This window comes from Lissotriton vulgaris, chromosome 5 (genome assembly GCF_964263255.1).
Source record: "Lissotriton vulgaris chromosome 5, aLisVul1.2, whole genome shotgun sequence".
In the NCBI taxonomy this organism is placed as follows: domain Eukaryota; kingdom Metazoa; phylum Chordata; class Amphibia; order Caudata; family Salamandridae; genus Lissotriton; species Lissotriton vulgaris.
The window spans coordinates 1,288,754,587-1,288,771,009 of record NC_141693.1 but is presented as its reverse complement, the minus strand read 5'-3'; the positions used below and the strand labels follow the sequence as shown (position 1 = coordinate 1,288,771,009).

General features: G+C 47.5%; 1 protein-coding gene across 2 annotated transcripts in view; it reads right to left on the bottom strand.

Moving 5' to 3' along the window:
- Positions 1-16,423, bottom strand: part of CACNA1S (calcium voltage-gated channel subunit alpha1 S) — a 548,608-nt gene that overhangs the window by 329,775 nt on the left and 202,410 nt on the right. For both annotated transcript variants that reach the window (XM_086923168.1, XM_086923169.1), the window contains exons 8-9: positions 14,840-14,988; positions 10,056-10,134 (exon numbers count right to left, since the gene is read on the bottom strand). In XM_086923168.1, coding sequence (XP_086779294.1) covers positions 10,056-10,134; positions 14,840-14,988 — 228 coding nt within the window. The remainder of the gene's footprint in view (positions 1-10,055; positions 10,135-14,839; positions 14,989-16,423) is intronic.

The window sequence follows — 16,423 nt, the reverse complement described above, 5'->3', positions numbered from 1 at the left end:
TATACCATATATACATACCACGGCCATGAAAACATTGAGTGTGCCTGAGTGGGTTGATGTAAACTGGTGTTTATGTGCGTAACTTACTTTGAACATGCATATATTATGAAATGGGAACTGGCAGTGGACTTCAAAATATGGGTAGACTCGGATAGGTCAGACTTGCACAATCTCCTTATTCGCATATCCCAAGTGGAAGTTTTCAAGGAGTGGGTAGAGACAGCAAATGAAAATTACGTTTGTACCTTCAAAGAAACTCCTTCGTAAGAATGTTCGGATTCACAAAGCTAAGGCAAATGAGTTGCAGTATTTTACCTAGGTCTTAGGAAGCACCAATTACATCCTGGCATGACTCAGAAAATGCACTGAGGCATGTTGATGTAAATGGGCTTGTATAGTTTCCCCAATAAATCCTGAAGAGGAACACTTTTTCCAGCATAGTTGAGCACTCCCATTCTTAAATTGACAAATAATCCTTTTTTCTCATGGGACTTAACCAAGTACAATCACATTTGGTAATCATGCCTATCAGAAAAATATTCTTAAAAGGATTCAAAATGTTCCCGGTCAAATTTTTAGCAATTTGCTTTACTACAGAAGAAAATGATTGTGATTCATCAAAACATGCACATTTTGGCAGGGGCGGGGATAACTGGACGAAAATCACAAAACCTTGCGCCTTTAGCACATGGACGCAACTATAAAGCAAATACCCCCAAGCTTAATTATCTGCCTGTAAATATTCTAAGTGCTGCAAAAACACGGGTTAACCCAAGAAGTCACTGGGACCTGGGCGGAATATTGATACAAACAAAGTGGTCCCAGATCAATACACAATCAACTCAACCGTAACAACAATTAGGTAAATACAAAGACAATTATAACAGCATTGTTTTTAATCACAACGTGTATCGTAAAAGATTCATTCATAAAATAAGTACATGATAAATCACATATAATGCCCCTAAGAAGTGGAGTAGGGAAGGGTAGTGCTGGGATAGTGAAAGTATAGAAATTAGAACATGGGTCACTGAGACCTGAATACACCAGGAATAATGATAAGTTAACACAATGGAACAAATAACTCATCAATTAATTTAACAATCATGCCTCAAATAAAATCACAAATGATAAATCAGGGAGGAGGCTGAACACAAGAGGAAGTGTCGACGTTTCGACCCAAGTAGATGCAGGCGTGGTATAAACTTTGCTAGAGGGTCTTCATCGGGACGTTTCGTCTATCCTCACTTACTCTGTGACTCAAGCGCTTCGTCTTTGTAATTGGCGATGGTACTAATATATTGCCCCGCTATCCTGTAGATCCCGTTGTTTGATCTAATGACGAGCCGCATAACCAACAGTCCAGCGGTCACTGGTGTATGCCACAACTATGATCGAACCCCTGCGTTCCGTGGTATTTCTCCTGTCGACAGATTCTGTTTTGTGGATCTAACTACGATCTCCACAACTCATAATTCAGCGGTGACTAACGCATGCCACTGTTAACAACTATAACTGAACCCCTGCCTGCCGCTGTATTTCTGTTCTTGGCAGATCCCGCATTCTTGTGCCCAACTACGACCTTCATAACCCATAGTTCGGCAGCGATCAGTATATGCCATCCTATACATCCATATGTGAACCCCCGCTGTCAACGGCATTTCTTTACTGACAGATTCCCAGCTATTCGAACTATCCCATCCCTATATACAGCATTGGCGGAAGACGTAACCTCATTACCTTATCTCCGAGAGCCTATCACTATTGAACCCAACCCATTGCATTACAGTACCAACTTAAGATCCATTGTCCCATTTCCCGCATCCCCTGTCCTGATGAAGACCCTCTAGCAAGGTTTATACCACGCCTGCATCTACTTGGGTCGAAACTTCGACACTTCCTCTTGTGTTCAGCCTCCTCCCTGATTTATCATTTGTGATTTTATTTGAGGCATGATTGTTAAATTAATTGATGAGTTATTTGTTCCATTGTGTTAACTTATCATTATTCCTGGTGTATTCAGGTCTCAGTGACCCATGTTCTAATTTATATACTTTCACTATCCCAGAACTACCCTTCCCTACTCCACTTCTTAGGGGCATTATATGTGATTTATCATGTACTTATTTTATGAATGAATCTTTTACGATACACGTTGTGATTAAAAACAATGCTGTTATAATTGTCTTTGTATTTACCTAATTGTTGTTACGGTTGAGTTGATTGTGTATTTATCTGGGACCGCTTTGTTTGTATCTGTAAATATTCTCAATCAGTGATGTAGACCCCACATTTCACAGTTGGGTAAATACATGAGAGGAACAAAATTGTGCTCCCCCTCCCAAAAATTAGCAGTGGAAATGTAAATCTTTCCTTTCACATGGACTGTCTCTCATAGATCCATACATATCAATGATTTCCCAAGAGTGACATTCGTGAAGGGGCAGGAACTTGATGACATTAGCAGGTTCATGTAACTTCACTCACTTCCCTCCCGGGAATATATGCACTACATATGAGTGAGCATGCGCCATAGAACTGTAATGCATGGAGAATCGAAGCAACTCTGTGTGTGCTGTTGTAGTGCTGATGGCTTGTCCAATGCCTCTGCTTCCTATTGCAAAAGTGCCACCTGTGGTTTTGTGAATCCACCATCGTGTGCTCAGTCGCAGGTGCATTTTTGAAAACCATAAAAGCTTTGGATCAGATCTGAAAAGCTTTGACTTCACTGCTCAAAATCAGGTGATGCTTGACTGACTTTTACCTGAAGAGCTTTATATACCGCCCTAGGTCTAGATAAGTACGGGAGGCAGTTAGAGCAGTTTCTAAGGATGTGTAAAGGATACGTGTAAGCATAAGGGGCGCTGCAGCAGGCTTTGATTTTCAACCCACCTATTTATGATGTAGGTCTGAGAGGAGATGTGCGTATTCCAAGCACATGGCATCTGCTCCTGTTTTACACAGAATCACAGTCGCCATATGAGAAATGTATGTAGTGCCTCTACTTCATTACCTCCTCGTCCGTCTTCCTCGCCACAGTAATCACTAATGAGCATCCTACTCCCACAGAAACTCCAAGCAAAGTTAACATACTAGTCTCCCTATCCCTCCAACATGGCCCCCAGTGGCAACCACCAATCACATAAAAGGATATAAGATCCACAGCACAACCTGTTTTTTTGTTTCTGTTCCTGTTTATTCAGGTGAGTTGGGGGCTGCGGTCATGCTTTGGTGGACTCTTTGGCCCCATTCTGATGGGGGAGAGTTGGTTTTCACGCTTGTATTGCCTGTTTCACTCCCCCCTTGGTTGGCGCTTAGGGCGTTTTCCCTGTCCTGCTTAGGGGAAACTGGGAATTGCTGTGCCTGTCTCTTTTGTTTGTACTATTGGGAGGGGGGGGGTGGCTGGTGTGTCTCATGCGGGTTCTCCCTTCCTCCCACATGCTTGTTTCTTTTTACTGTACTGCCAAGTCACTGTTTTATTGCCACCCGGGGGGGCTAGTGAGTCGCATATGGGTTCCCCTCCTCCCTCCTGCATGCTTCTTTTGGCTATCCTACCGAGTCCTGCTTTAGCGGACTCGGAGTGTCTTCATTGTTTTTATGCCTACATGGGGGGGGGGGGGGGGGGGTGAGGGCTGGTGGTTCGCTCGCCGGTTCCCTCCCTCCCACGTACATGTTTGTTTTGGCTGTACTGCCCAGTCCTGCTTTAGCGGACTCGGCGTGCCTTGCTTCTTTTCGGACCTCCCAGTGGTGCTGGTGAGTTGCAAAGGGCTCCCTCCTTCCTCGAGGTTGTCTGCTTCCGCGTCTCCAGCGGCTGAGCCCGGTAGGCTCGTTTGCCGGCCAGGGTGGGGGTGTGGCTTCATACCGTATTGCTGTGGTTTAGCGTGCTGTTTGCTCTGCGCCTTCTGGCAGATGGTGGAGGTGTTGTGCTTGATATGGTCACTTCTTGACTTGCTTGTAAGTATGTGGGTATTTCCCCCTCTAAAGATTCGGTGGGTTGACATCCTGACTCTGGCTTCTGTCATGATTTTCTTGGGTTGGGCCGATGGCCGGCCTGGGACATTTTCCTTATGGGGGGCGGCGGTCCTGCTTTAGCGGACTCTTGAGCTCCGTTTTGGGGGGATGCAGTGTAATTTGTTCTGTTTTTATCCCCCCTTGTTGTGCACTTTATGCATCTTCCCCCATCCTGCTTTAGCGGACTAGCGGGGTCTTGCTTTTAGTGCTTGTTCTGTTTCTGCTGCTGACTCCGAGTCTTGCCTTTGCAGGCTCGGCGTCTTGTCTGGGGGCCTGATATTGTTACTCGTGTTGCCAAGTCCACCTCTAGCGGACTCAGCATGTTTCTTGGTGCCTCCTGATAACGCCATTGTGCTTGTAGCAGTCCCGGCGTGTTTTCCGGGGTGCCCGCCCTCCCGGACCAGGGTTCGAATCCTGCCTGTTCTGTGATGCTTTTTCGTAAGTCCACTGTGCATTTCCCTGCACGCCTTCCTGTTTGTGGACACGGCATTTGGTTCCCTGCTGTTGGTCATTTTTTATGGCAGGCAGGTGGCGGGGGGGGGGCTGCATTCGCTCGCGGTTTGTGTCCGCTTCTGATACTGCATGTATTTTTGGGGCACTTGCCTCGCGGGTGCTTGTCGGTTTGGTGTTTCCCTCTGCTTGTGCTTCTGCATTCTCTGTATGTTATTGGCCTCCCTCCGGGTCACGCTGGTGGGTCCCATACGTGTTCTCTACTCCTGACTGCCCCTCTCGTTTTGCATGTATCTGTCCTACTTTAGCAGACTTGATGTTCACTGCTTTTGGGCCTCCCTGTTTTGCTCGCGTGGGAGGGGGTTTGTCTGTGGGTTTGTGGTTCCCTGGTTCTATCCCGGGTTTCGTCACAGTTTGGACATCTGCTTTGGATGTAGCGGAGCTGTTTGGTGTCGATTCGTTTTGGCGCTCTTCATTTTTTAGTCCTTTATTTGCTGCGCTTCTTGGGGTCCTACGGTGTCAAGCCTGCAGCGTGCTGCTCCCGGACTGTGGCTCTTTCTCTGGTTTCCATGGTGTTGGTACGCTTTTGAGGTGCTTCTACTTACCATGATGATGTTGCTGGTCATTCTTTTTCCGTGACCTTGGAGGGTTCTTCTGGTTCCCTGGACTCAGTCCCTTGCCTTGCGTGTTTCAGCAGATATTGGTTCCTGCGGTGGCGGCTGACTTGCATGTTCGGGAATAGCTTCCCCCTCCCGTGTGGGCCAGCTATGTTCCGGGTCCTTCCTGTGTCACGGTGAGGGTGGAGGTTGTGGACCTGCATGGTCTTTTTATGCTGGGTCGGATCTTGGGGTTATTCTTCAACGCTTCTGTTCCTTCCTATTGTTTCCCAGGTCCGTGATGGATTTCCCCTGGTTTCTGTTTTGGTTGGTGGGATGTCTCACGGAGGCCTATGTCCGGTGTTGGATCTGCCTTGGTTGGATGCTGTTTTGGTTCCGTCACATACCAGTTGGTGTCCTTGGAGGTGTTCCTGCCTCTGCTCATTCTTTGGGCTTATGGATTCCTTCGGTTCGCAGGATGCTTCTCTCCATGCCCCTGTCCTTTTGGCCTCTCGTATTGGTTTGCCTTTTGGCCTATGTTCCTCCCCTCGTGTCTTTGCTGAGGTTCTGGCGCCTCAGATGCTTCCTGATTCCTTCTAAGGATCGGATGTACGTTGGGGCTCTCTTGGGACACTGTTGGGTTTGGTGTTCGGGCATCATACACTGGCTTTGCCTCTGGTGTCTTTTTTCGGTCCCTGGTGTCGGGGACTTGCCCTCCAGTGTGGCTTCGGTTGGGGGTCCGGGTTTTCTGTCCGCCTGCTTGTTGGTGGTGCCTTGGGCTCCCCTCCCTTTGTCTCTTATGATGAGTTGTCTTGTTTTTCTCATTGACGCCCCTTTGGTCTGAATTTCGATCTGGGGGTTCCTGTTCCTGCCCTGGTGAGGGTGGTTCTGTGTTGGTGGCTGGATCGATGTTGGCCATCTGTTCCTATGTCGTCCGTTTCTGTTTGTTCCCTCTCGGATGGTCACTACGCGTGTCTGTCTGTGGCCTTGGGGGGCTTTTTCTGGAAGGCTCTTTGATGCGGACTGGTGGTCGGTGGCTCTGCTTTCTTGTTCTCCGTTGCAGGGGGCTGATGGCTGTTCAGTTGGGTCACTGGACGTTTACCGGCCTTACTGGCGGTTCGCCGTTTTGGTGTCAGGGCAGACTCTCGTGCAGTCTTGTTCTGCTTCTCTCTGAAGGAAGGGTTACGTTGTTCATTCCCTCAGTTTCCTCTGTCGTTCCAGGCCGGGGTCATGGTTGACCTCACTGTCAGCGGTTTCTCTCCTGCACTGGGGGAGTGTGTTGACGGGCTGTCTGTGTGGGTTCTTCCCTCCGTGGGTTCTTTTTGTCTGCTACGGATGGTATTCCTGCCATTGTTGTGGTGTTTTGAATGTCGGATGGGGGTCTTGTTTGCTTCTTTGGTCCTTGACATGTTCCGTTGTTTCTCCTCTTTTATGCCTTTTCCGTGGGCTTGGAGGTGGATGCGTTGTCCTTCCGGTGGCCGAGGGGCCTGTTGTCCGCCTTCCTCTGGTTATCCTGCTTCCGGCACTTGTGCTGGGGTTTGGGTGCGTTGGGGCTTTGGTGCCTCTGGTGGTTCCGGGTTGGCTTCGCCCCTGTGGTTTCCTCTGTTGTTGGTGGCGGCGTTGCGTCCGGGTTGGACGTTGCCGTTCCTTTCATATCCATTATTGGACCCTCCGGTTCCTCTTCCGGTGTTCCATACGTGTTCCTTCTGGATTGGCTCTTGTGCAGTGTTCCCTGTTCCTGGATGATTGTTCATTGGAGTTGCGGGCCTTGTTCCACTGTGGGGGCGCCCCTTTGCTTTATGGTCTTTCGCTGCGCTTTGGGTCTCCTTTGCTATTGGGGTCTGCACTATGATTTGGCTCCTGGTTGGGTCCTGGATATTTTTTGGGGGGTTCAGTGTTGGTTGGGCTTGGCCCTTTCTACCCCTCTACCTTTGGAGCTTTTCTTGGTATCCCTTTTTTGTCTGTGGGGCCTTTTTGAGGCTCGTCTTTCGCGTCTCTGGTCCTTCTACCCCCTTGTCCTTGGTTGTCTCCTCCCTGTGGGACCTTCTGTTGGTGTTGGTACATTGCACGGGGTTCCATTGGTCAGTTGGAGTACGGGGTGTGCCCTTCTTAGATCTGTCGGTGAGGGTGTTGCTTCCTGTTGACTCCTTTGCACATTTTTGGATGTGCGTTCTTGGTCTTGCATGGCTGTTTTTTTTGTTGTGGTCTCTTGTTTGTCATTTTGACTGCTGTGTAGGTCTCTGTTGCCATCTCTTCAGCTCTCATCCTGTGGTTTTGGGTGGCTCTCCTTTTGGTGCCTGTTTCAGTCGGTGGTTCCCTCTCGTACGTTTCGGGGGCGTTCTTCTGGGTTGTTGCGGTTTCTTTGTCCGCCTTTCCGGTTGTTTCCATGGGTGTTTGGCTGGTCGACCTCTTGGTCTTCCCCTCGTGCCTTCTTTTCTCGTTACCGGCTTGAGGTTGGTGCTTCTGTTGCCATTGCCTCTTTGGTTCTGTACTCAGTGGTTTCTTGGGGTGTATCTCTCTCCTTTGTTGTCACTGTTGTTTTTGTTGTGCTGCCTTCCGTGTGTGGGCTGTGTTTCCTATCCATGAAGCTGATATTGCTTTGGTATCTGCTCATTAGTGATTACTGTGGCGAGGAAGACGGACGAGGAGGTAATGCTCCGGTTACTTACGGTAATCTTCATTACTCTGAGTCCTAGTCTTGCTCGCCACAGTATAGTTTCCCTTCACTCCCGGCCCTTTGTTGTGGCTTCATGTATGCAGCTTTGGTTTTCAGGTTGTGCTGTGAATCTTGTATCCTTTTATGTGATTGGTGGTTGCCACTGGGGGGCATGTTGGAGGGATAGGGAGACTAGTATGTTAACTTTGCTTGGAGTTTCTGTGGGAGCAGGATGCTCATTAGTGATTACTGTGGCAAGGAAGACTAGGACTCGGAGTAATGAAGATTACGGTAAGTAACCGGGGCATATGTCTTGCTCTACTTCATCCCACTCCAGACATAAGGGCATAATGGCAGTCGCTGCGTTTTCCACCCCATGGCAGCACCATTAAAGCGCGGGGGAGGAGTGTTGCTGGCGAGATTCGGTGCTGATTGCCTCCCCTTGGCAGCCGCAATTTAAAGCGGGGGGAGGAGTTATTGCCGCCCCTGAGTATGGCAGGTAAGAGCGGGAGGAGGTCGCTGCACCTAAAACTCCTGCCGCCCGGGGCAGATCGCCCGCCTTGCTACTTCCCTGAGCATATGTCTTTGGTGGCTCACTGGCATCAGTTAAAACAAAAGATTTGCCAATGATCACAGTGACACAATAAGAGCAGTCTGTTACTCAAACCTGACAAATGAACACCTCCTACATAAAATACGCTCACAAGCGACAATCTTCCAAGCAGACACAACAACAAAATACATTTGAGGCATTCTATCTGAACCTATGGGCACTGGTAAGAGCAACACTGGCCATTGTGCATAACACCAAATAGCTTTCCACAGAGACCACACTACACCCCATATTCCACAATCCTTCCAACCAAGCACAACCTGTGGCACAGCATGCTATCCACACACTAATGCACTTGGACATCCCATCAGGGGTATGAAAAACTATTTAAATGCAACTACAATATGATCAAATCCACAGGAGAGTAAAAGGCATGAGGAGAAACAACAGGAAGAAGTCCAAATATTGAACAGTAAGGATACAGAGTGCAAATTGTTTCCAAAGGTGCAGGCAAGGGGCAAACCAGATGCAACTGGTTCTTGAGCACTTTGTTTTACGCAGCCCCTCTGCCTATTCACAGGATGGATCAGGGGCATCAGACACACCACAGGGGGTGGAGCCAGCATTGTGGAGGGAATGCCCAGTCCTATTCAGGTGCCAGGTGCACTCCTCCCTTCCATCAACATGCAGATCTCTCCATTCACCACTGGGGCAGACCCATCCTGACTCCTGGAGCCAGGCACACCAGCCAGCTCCAGCCAATCACAAGTCAGACAGTCAATTCACATTTACTGCACAGACATGCCAACTTCTAGAAGTGGCACTTCCACACTAGACACTATAAATCCGTGCACATCCTTGCGCAGCATTTAATCACATGAGTGCGCACATACCATAATCGACCCTGCACTCCCCACACATCAGGAACTACCATGGTGGTCACACATATTCCCCATGCATTCCTATGGGAGGGCAGGCCACTCTCACCACACATACACAGAGAGCGCACAAACTTTACACTGGACCACAGTGAAAAAGTGCGCAGAGGCCTAAAATCACCAACACCAGGTTACAGAAACAGGCTAGGCAAATGCAAAAAGTTTCGGAGTGAACCTGCCAAAAAGGCCTAGTCCAACAGATTAGTTACCTAAAGGTTCCAGCAAAAGAACGTGCCTAAGATGTAAGCCTTGTCCTGGGCCCTGCACATTGAGTGCTGCACTGAAACGCTCACATGAGTTTCTAAGTCTATGCTCTAGATGATGCTTGTCTCAACTGCATTGACTAAGAGGATGTTAACACCATCCCTACTGATGATATCCTTCTCCTGTGCTGGGCCATAATGAAAACGGGCGCGGTCATGACGAGCTCAGCTCGTCATGAGCATCGAAGGGCTTAAGCATCACAGAACTTCACCAACAGTATACATTATTACATTCGTTTTGTGGAAATGAACCTTTGCAATTTACAGCCATGTTGGAAAACATAAATAGTTGCCACTTGGTCAATTTTGGAGGGGTTCAATCTTGGTCAGCTAGACCAAAACAAGGGAGATTTTCAGCTTTTGTATTTGGTACTGGACTTGCTCTGCCCTCTTATGCTTTTATATGATGCTACGTGGATTGCCTTGTTGGCCTATCCACCTTTTCACAAGATGACTATGTAAGAGGGCCTGTAACTGTTATGCATGTAGGCCATGGAAGATGGTGCATGTGCTGGTTCCACAGAATCAGTGCCATGTGGCTATTCCACCTGAAGGAAACAAGCAGCTTGGTACCAGGGCTCTACTTACAAGAAGAGTATGTATTTGTTCATCCCTTCAATCTCGTACAGGCTGTCTGTATCCGAGCCCCTCTCATCTGAAGCAGCACCTGACAAAAGTAAAAATAAAGGGAAACTGAAGCCATATCACAGGATGAGGAAAGGAAACAACAGAAGGCAGAGGAGCACGAGCACAAAAAGTAGCCAACAGGTATGCATGGTTTGCAAGATAAATTAAGAGCTGAAATAAGACCAACTGCGACATAAGTGTACAGGCTCAATCAGAGAAGTGTTGTTGGGTGCCCCAGGTGCCTATAGGGTTGTACAGGCCTCTCTAGCCTAAACACATTTGTTCAAGGCAGATAGCTGTGCAAGAAGTAGAAAAGATTACGTTTTCACTAGTCTACTTATCACCTCTGGGAAACGAGGTTAGCCTTAGAATTTAATCAATGAGCCCCTTGTTGGCAATGAATTGGCTAATATCTTGTTTATGATTTTAAGGTTAGAAAATCCAAAATACTTGAAAGTATAAATACCAAGATCGCCAGGAACTTGAAAGGCTGCAGTGAGTTCAAAATATGGCTTCCAACTTTGGATTGGCATATGTGCAAATGTTGCAAAAAATGTGGCCTCGGAGCACTGGAAATGCCTGTCAGTTTTGTATTTGCCCCTGAATGCCTCCATATCTACTTCCCTCTCTTGTCTGTGGCAGTATGATATCATCCCCTTTTGCAGCTTTTGCTTCAGTTGTTTCAGAATTGAAAATCATACATAGGAAGTGTCTCCCTTTCAAGTGATTTCACTAGTGACCACAGATTATATGTTATTAAAGACACTTAAAGGGTTTAAAGCTTTGATTAGTATAAACTTCAAAAATTATTTAGATATTGCTCAAAAGGTAAGCGACAATCTTTCTGTCTTTTCAGATGTTTTGTCATCGCTATGAATCTTAGGGCATAAACTCTCTATAATACCCATAAAGTTCCAAATAATTTAGAGCTCTGGGGTCTTCATCGAATCCAGAAGCTAGCCAGGACTCCCTAACACCAGTTGAACATTCTCAATTAATTGAAGCAACTACTATGTATTATAAGTGGTTTAATATATTATGTGTATTTGGAAAGCGTACTTCACCCACAAGTATATCCTGGCACTGAGCTGGTGTGTGTGCCTAGTCCTGCCTATGGCACGTTGGTTTATTGAAAAGCCAGGTCTTCAGCTTCTTGCGGAATTCAACCAGAGAGGAGGAGACTGTGATGTGGAATGGGAAGCCATTCCATGCTATAAGAGTGATGAAAGAGAATGTCCTTCCTCATGATCTGGTTCTGATTATGTATGGGATGTGTGCGAGTAGGAGTCCTACGGCTTTTAGCTGTGAACTGTCTGGGTAACTCGTGAAAGGAGACATAACTGTTCAGGTAAGTGGCCCTAAGTTCCTTGAATGGGTGTGTAGGAATTTTAAATTAGGCCGTTTGTGTATCGGGAACCTGTGGAGATGCCTGAGTTGTGATGTGATTAAGCATGGGCGAATTTTGCGAATTCGCGATCCGCGAATTTGCGGATTTGCGAATTCGCGATCCGCAAAATTCGCGAATTTGCGGATTTTTGTTTTTTGCGTGTTCGCGGGGATTTTTGCGTCTTCGCGAGCCGCTTGCATAGCGAAGTTATCCTCTCCCTTCTTCCTGTTTTTTATATCTGTAAGTACTTCCTGATGAGGTTTAATTCCTTGGACAGGTGCCTCATTGCCTACTTGTAACTGTTTTCTGACCCTGCTTCAAGGGTCAGAGCAGGGTCAGAGAATAGTTGCAAGTAGGCAACGACGCGCCAGGAAGCAATTAGCAGCAGGTGTCCAAGTTGAAGTTAATTTGTTTGTAACCCTTTTGTAAAAGGTTGCAAAGAAATTACGTTCAACTTTTGCACCTGCTGCTGTAACCCTTGTTTGGCTGAAAATTCGTCCCCGCTGATTCGCGGATTTTACCGCGATTTCGCGAGATTCGCGGATCGCGAAATTGCGGAAAATCCGCAAATTCGCCCGCGAAACGGATTTTACGCCCACCCTTAGATGTGATGTGAGTTCTCTGTGGGAGGTTAAAGAGGTGTCTGGTACAGAGTTCTGGATGGTTTGTAGTCTTCCAGTGAGTTGCATGGTGATCACGGTGCTCCAGTAGCCCAACCTACTGGTGACTTGGGGATGAGTGTGAATTTTCTAGTGTTCCTTTGGAGCCATTTGAAGGCCTTCAAAGTACGGAAGCAGGATGCAGTTTCAACGTTGACTTGGTTGCATCTGGGAGAGAGGGAGGTGGGACACACTTACATTTGTATAGACTGTATCCTACCCTCACACATAGGGCTAATGTATCTCCTTTTGATGTCTGAAGCCAGGGTTGAAGTTGAAAGGGAGTGTTGTACAACTTTAAGGTTTCTTTAGAAGTGTCCCCTAGATCAGAAATATGTTGAGTAGAAGTACGGGGGCTCTACCTCATGTTGTTAGAGCACTGGGACCAAATCTCTGTCAGATGGACTGCTGTGCTACTCAAGGGACTCTTCTGGACTGCTCTTCTGATGTTGCCCTATTACCTGCTACTTGCTGGGTAGCCCAAAGGAATCAATGGATTGCTTTTATGTGTGTTGCCCTGCTGCCAGCTGATCCCTGACTCTTATGTCAAGTCACTGTTTTGCTGCCAGGAGAAATCGCCATTGTTTTTACCTGCTTTGTTCTGCTGGTCTACCTGCCCATTGCTGGTGTCCCCATAAGTGCCCTCCCAGGAGCCAAGCGTTTGGTGTGGGTTGGTTGTTGCTCCTGGACTCTGAAATCACAAGAGCCTGTGGAGTGCTTTTATTCTACAGCCCAGCGTGGGGCAAGTGCTGGCTGTAGCTACTGGCCTCTTCAAAAGGTGCATTTGGAGTACCTTAAATCTTGCAAAGCATGGGCCCTGATCGGGCATGCTGAGCCACTGAGGATTAGTTCACTGACAGCCGGGTTGCAGAGACACAAAGAGGCCCAGACAACTTCCGTGCCACCTCTACTTTGCCCCCCCCCCCACTTCCCCCAGAGAACAGAATCCAGCGTGGTGCGACTGCATCTATTTCTACTCTGTCAGCAACCCTCCAGACCTGGCTGGAGTAGGCACTGCGTGCAGCTGTGCAGTCCATGTGCACCTTGACCATAGGCTCTGGTCTGCCAGCATTGGCAAGCGTGCTCATAGGTGGTTGCCCTGTGGCCAGTCTGAATGCAGGGGACCCCATCAACGTCAACGGTATGTGTGCCTTCTCAGGCAACCCCCCCCCCCCCCATGTTCTGGAGCATGTAACTTGGGGGATACTGACTTCATGCCTGTGACGGGGTAAAACTTCGATGAAAACTCCCTGGCTTCGCCAAAAAGAAGTTCTCCAAAATCACCATAGCCCATGTAGTAGGTGTGCAGGCATTCCAGTGGCCTACCTTTATGTCTGCAATGATGTAAATGGGACTCATCGGCTACTGTGAATACTGCCTAACACATAATAAAAGTGCAGGTGCTCTGTGTCTCTACGACTCCTATATTTGTCGACAACTATCCTATATGATTATGGTGTGATCCAGTGGTCCCTATCCTGATGGTGGCATTTTTCTGGTTCTAGAGTGGTTCTAATGGTGCTACATGCAGATTACTCATAATTCGTGCCTAACATATCGGGTATATATAACTCATTCCGAATGTCCTAAGCATTTATGAGACATGTACTTTTTGTCCCAAATCAAATTGCTGCATTTCATGGCCTGAGGTTGTAATGTATGTCATGCAGCAGCGGCCCGTGCAAGTAAGAGCGGTGGGGGTACTGGGGCCAGGTCGGGGGGGGGGGGAGAATTTCTACAGAAGACAATGAGGGAAAATGTATCATTTCTTTCATTTTCTTTCATGGTCGTTTGTCAAATCAACCCCCGACCGCCACCCGGCTCCACCGCTCTTACCTGAACGGGCCGCTGCTGATGTCGTGTTCATTCTTGCCTTGTCAGGATAACGAGTACTATCCCAGGATTTGCATAATATGCACGGTGTTTGTGATTCATGTTGTAAATACACTATATGTCTTTATATAATCCTGTGTGAAGTCTCTTTTGTGGTGTATTGATTGTGTTGCTGGTTTGAGTGTATTGAGCAAAAGCTTTACACATTGCCTCTGATGAAAAGCCTGACTGCTCTGCGTGAGGCTACCAGAGGGTGAGCACAGGTTATCCTTGGTGTGTAACTAACCCTGTCTAGAGTGGTGGTATTTGCCTGGCTTAGGTGCATGCCTTAACCAACCAGAATCCCTATTTCTCACATATTCCATTTCACAACTCTGAGAAACCCTGGACTCAAAAAGCAAAAACACATCTATGTATCCAAAACTTAAAATATCAGTGACCCCTATGGAAGCTTGTCCAATGAAATGAGCATAAAGACATTTTCCTAAGCAAATGTCATGGCCAACAAAGTGATGGTTTATATGTGTGTCAGTTCATCTCTAGCAGGGTCAGATGCACAAGATCCTACACTGCTGATGTCTCCTCCCCTCCTGCCAGTCTCCCCTGTGAAGCATTATGAGTGCTGCAAATACTTGTTATCTAGATGTTGGTATGTGAGAGCTGGATGGAATAGAACAGGAGTAGACAGCTTTTGTTGTAGTTGAGGCCATGGTGCAAAATGGCTCATGGCCAGAACAGAACTATGGCGTCTATTTCTCGAGAATGGAAGTATGAGATGGTGGGAGTGGACGCTTGAAAGAGCATCATGTAAGCTGTAACGGTATAAAGAATGGGACCCTGGATCACTCTGGTAATAGAGAATGTACCTTCTCCTTTCTCCATATCAATGTCCATTACTTCTGCTTGCACAATCCAGTCCATGTACCCCTTTATGTCCTCATCCAGCTGCTGTTTCTCCCGCAGTTTCTGAAATGTGCCCCTTGACTTTGCCTTTTCTCTCTCCTTGGTAAACTCTCTGGAAAGTAAAGAAAAGATGCATGAATCAGATACATGTAACAGGACGTATCTTCATTAAATAAGAGGGGTATAATCTGTAAAACAAAAAGTAGAGGTTGATGATCTTGTCATTTTCTGAGGTTTATCTTTAGGTTCATAACAAAGATGTGGTCTTTCATATCTAGTCTTGTGTGGAGTCAGATGATCGGTGCAGGGGCACCAACTATTTCACATGAAGGACATAGGATGTACAGAAGACTGACACAGTGAGCCCGATTCACAGAATGAACTTAAAACTAAATCCTAAACTTACTACTATTTGGTATTCATAGAATGCACTTACTACTTTCGGGATTCACAGAGTGAACTTACTACTTTCGGGATTCACAGAATGAACTTACTACTTTCGGTGTTCACAGAATAGATTTAAGACTACTAACTTTACGTCCGCACTCGGGCTGGAAATTCCGGCCCGGAAGCTGAGTTTCCGGCCCGGAGCCGGAGCTTCCGGATTGGGGGCAGAGCTTGCGGCCCGGTGGCAGAGCTTCCGGGCCGGAGGCATAGCTTGCGGCTCAGAGGTGGAGATTTCAGCCATGGCTAAATCCCAACATCCAAGCCGGAAGCTCCGCCTCCAAGCTGCAAGCTCCGCCTCCGGCCCGGAAGCTCTACCTCCGTGCCGCAAGCTCCGCCCCAAGCCGGAAACTCCGCCTCCGGCCCGAGTGCAGACGTAAAGTTGGTAGTCTTAAATCTATTCTGTGAATACCGAAAGTAGTAAGTTCATTCTGTGAATCCCGAAAGTAGTAAGTTCACTCTGTGAATCTCGAAAGTGGTAAGTGCATTCTGTGAATACCAAATAGTAGTAAGTTTAGGATTTAGTCTTAAGTTCATTCTGTGAATCGGGCCCAGTGATTGGGGGCCTGTCATTCCTAGGTTTAGTTGACTGAGGGTTTTGGTACAAACATAGGGATTCTTTCAGTGCCAGGCTATATTCGCAGGGTAACAAATTGATGGATTCAGGTATTTAATCAATCAATCAATCAGTGGGCTTAAAGCACGCTACTCACCCTTGAGGGTCTCAAGGCACTAGGGGGAGTGGCCATTCGCTGCTTCGTGTCCCTTGAAGAGCCAGGTCTTAAGGTCTTTCCTGAAGGTTTCCAGGTTAGGAGAGCGTCCGATGCTCACAGGGAGCTTGTTCCATGTCTTCGCCGCGATGAAGGAGAAAGCCCTCCCGCCTGTTCTGGTTCTGCGGTTGCGAAGGACTTCTGCCAGGGCGAGGTTCTTTGACCGGAGGTTTCTTTCGGGCACGTGGAAAGAGAGTCGTTCATTGAGGTATGTTAGGCCGGCATCGTTGAGGCTCTTGTATGCATGGGTGAGGAGCTTGAAAGTGATCCTATCTTCCACGGGCAGCCAGTGGAGTGTGCGGAGGTGTGGGGTCATGTGTTCACGACGGTGCG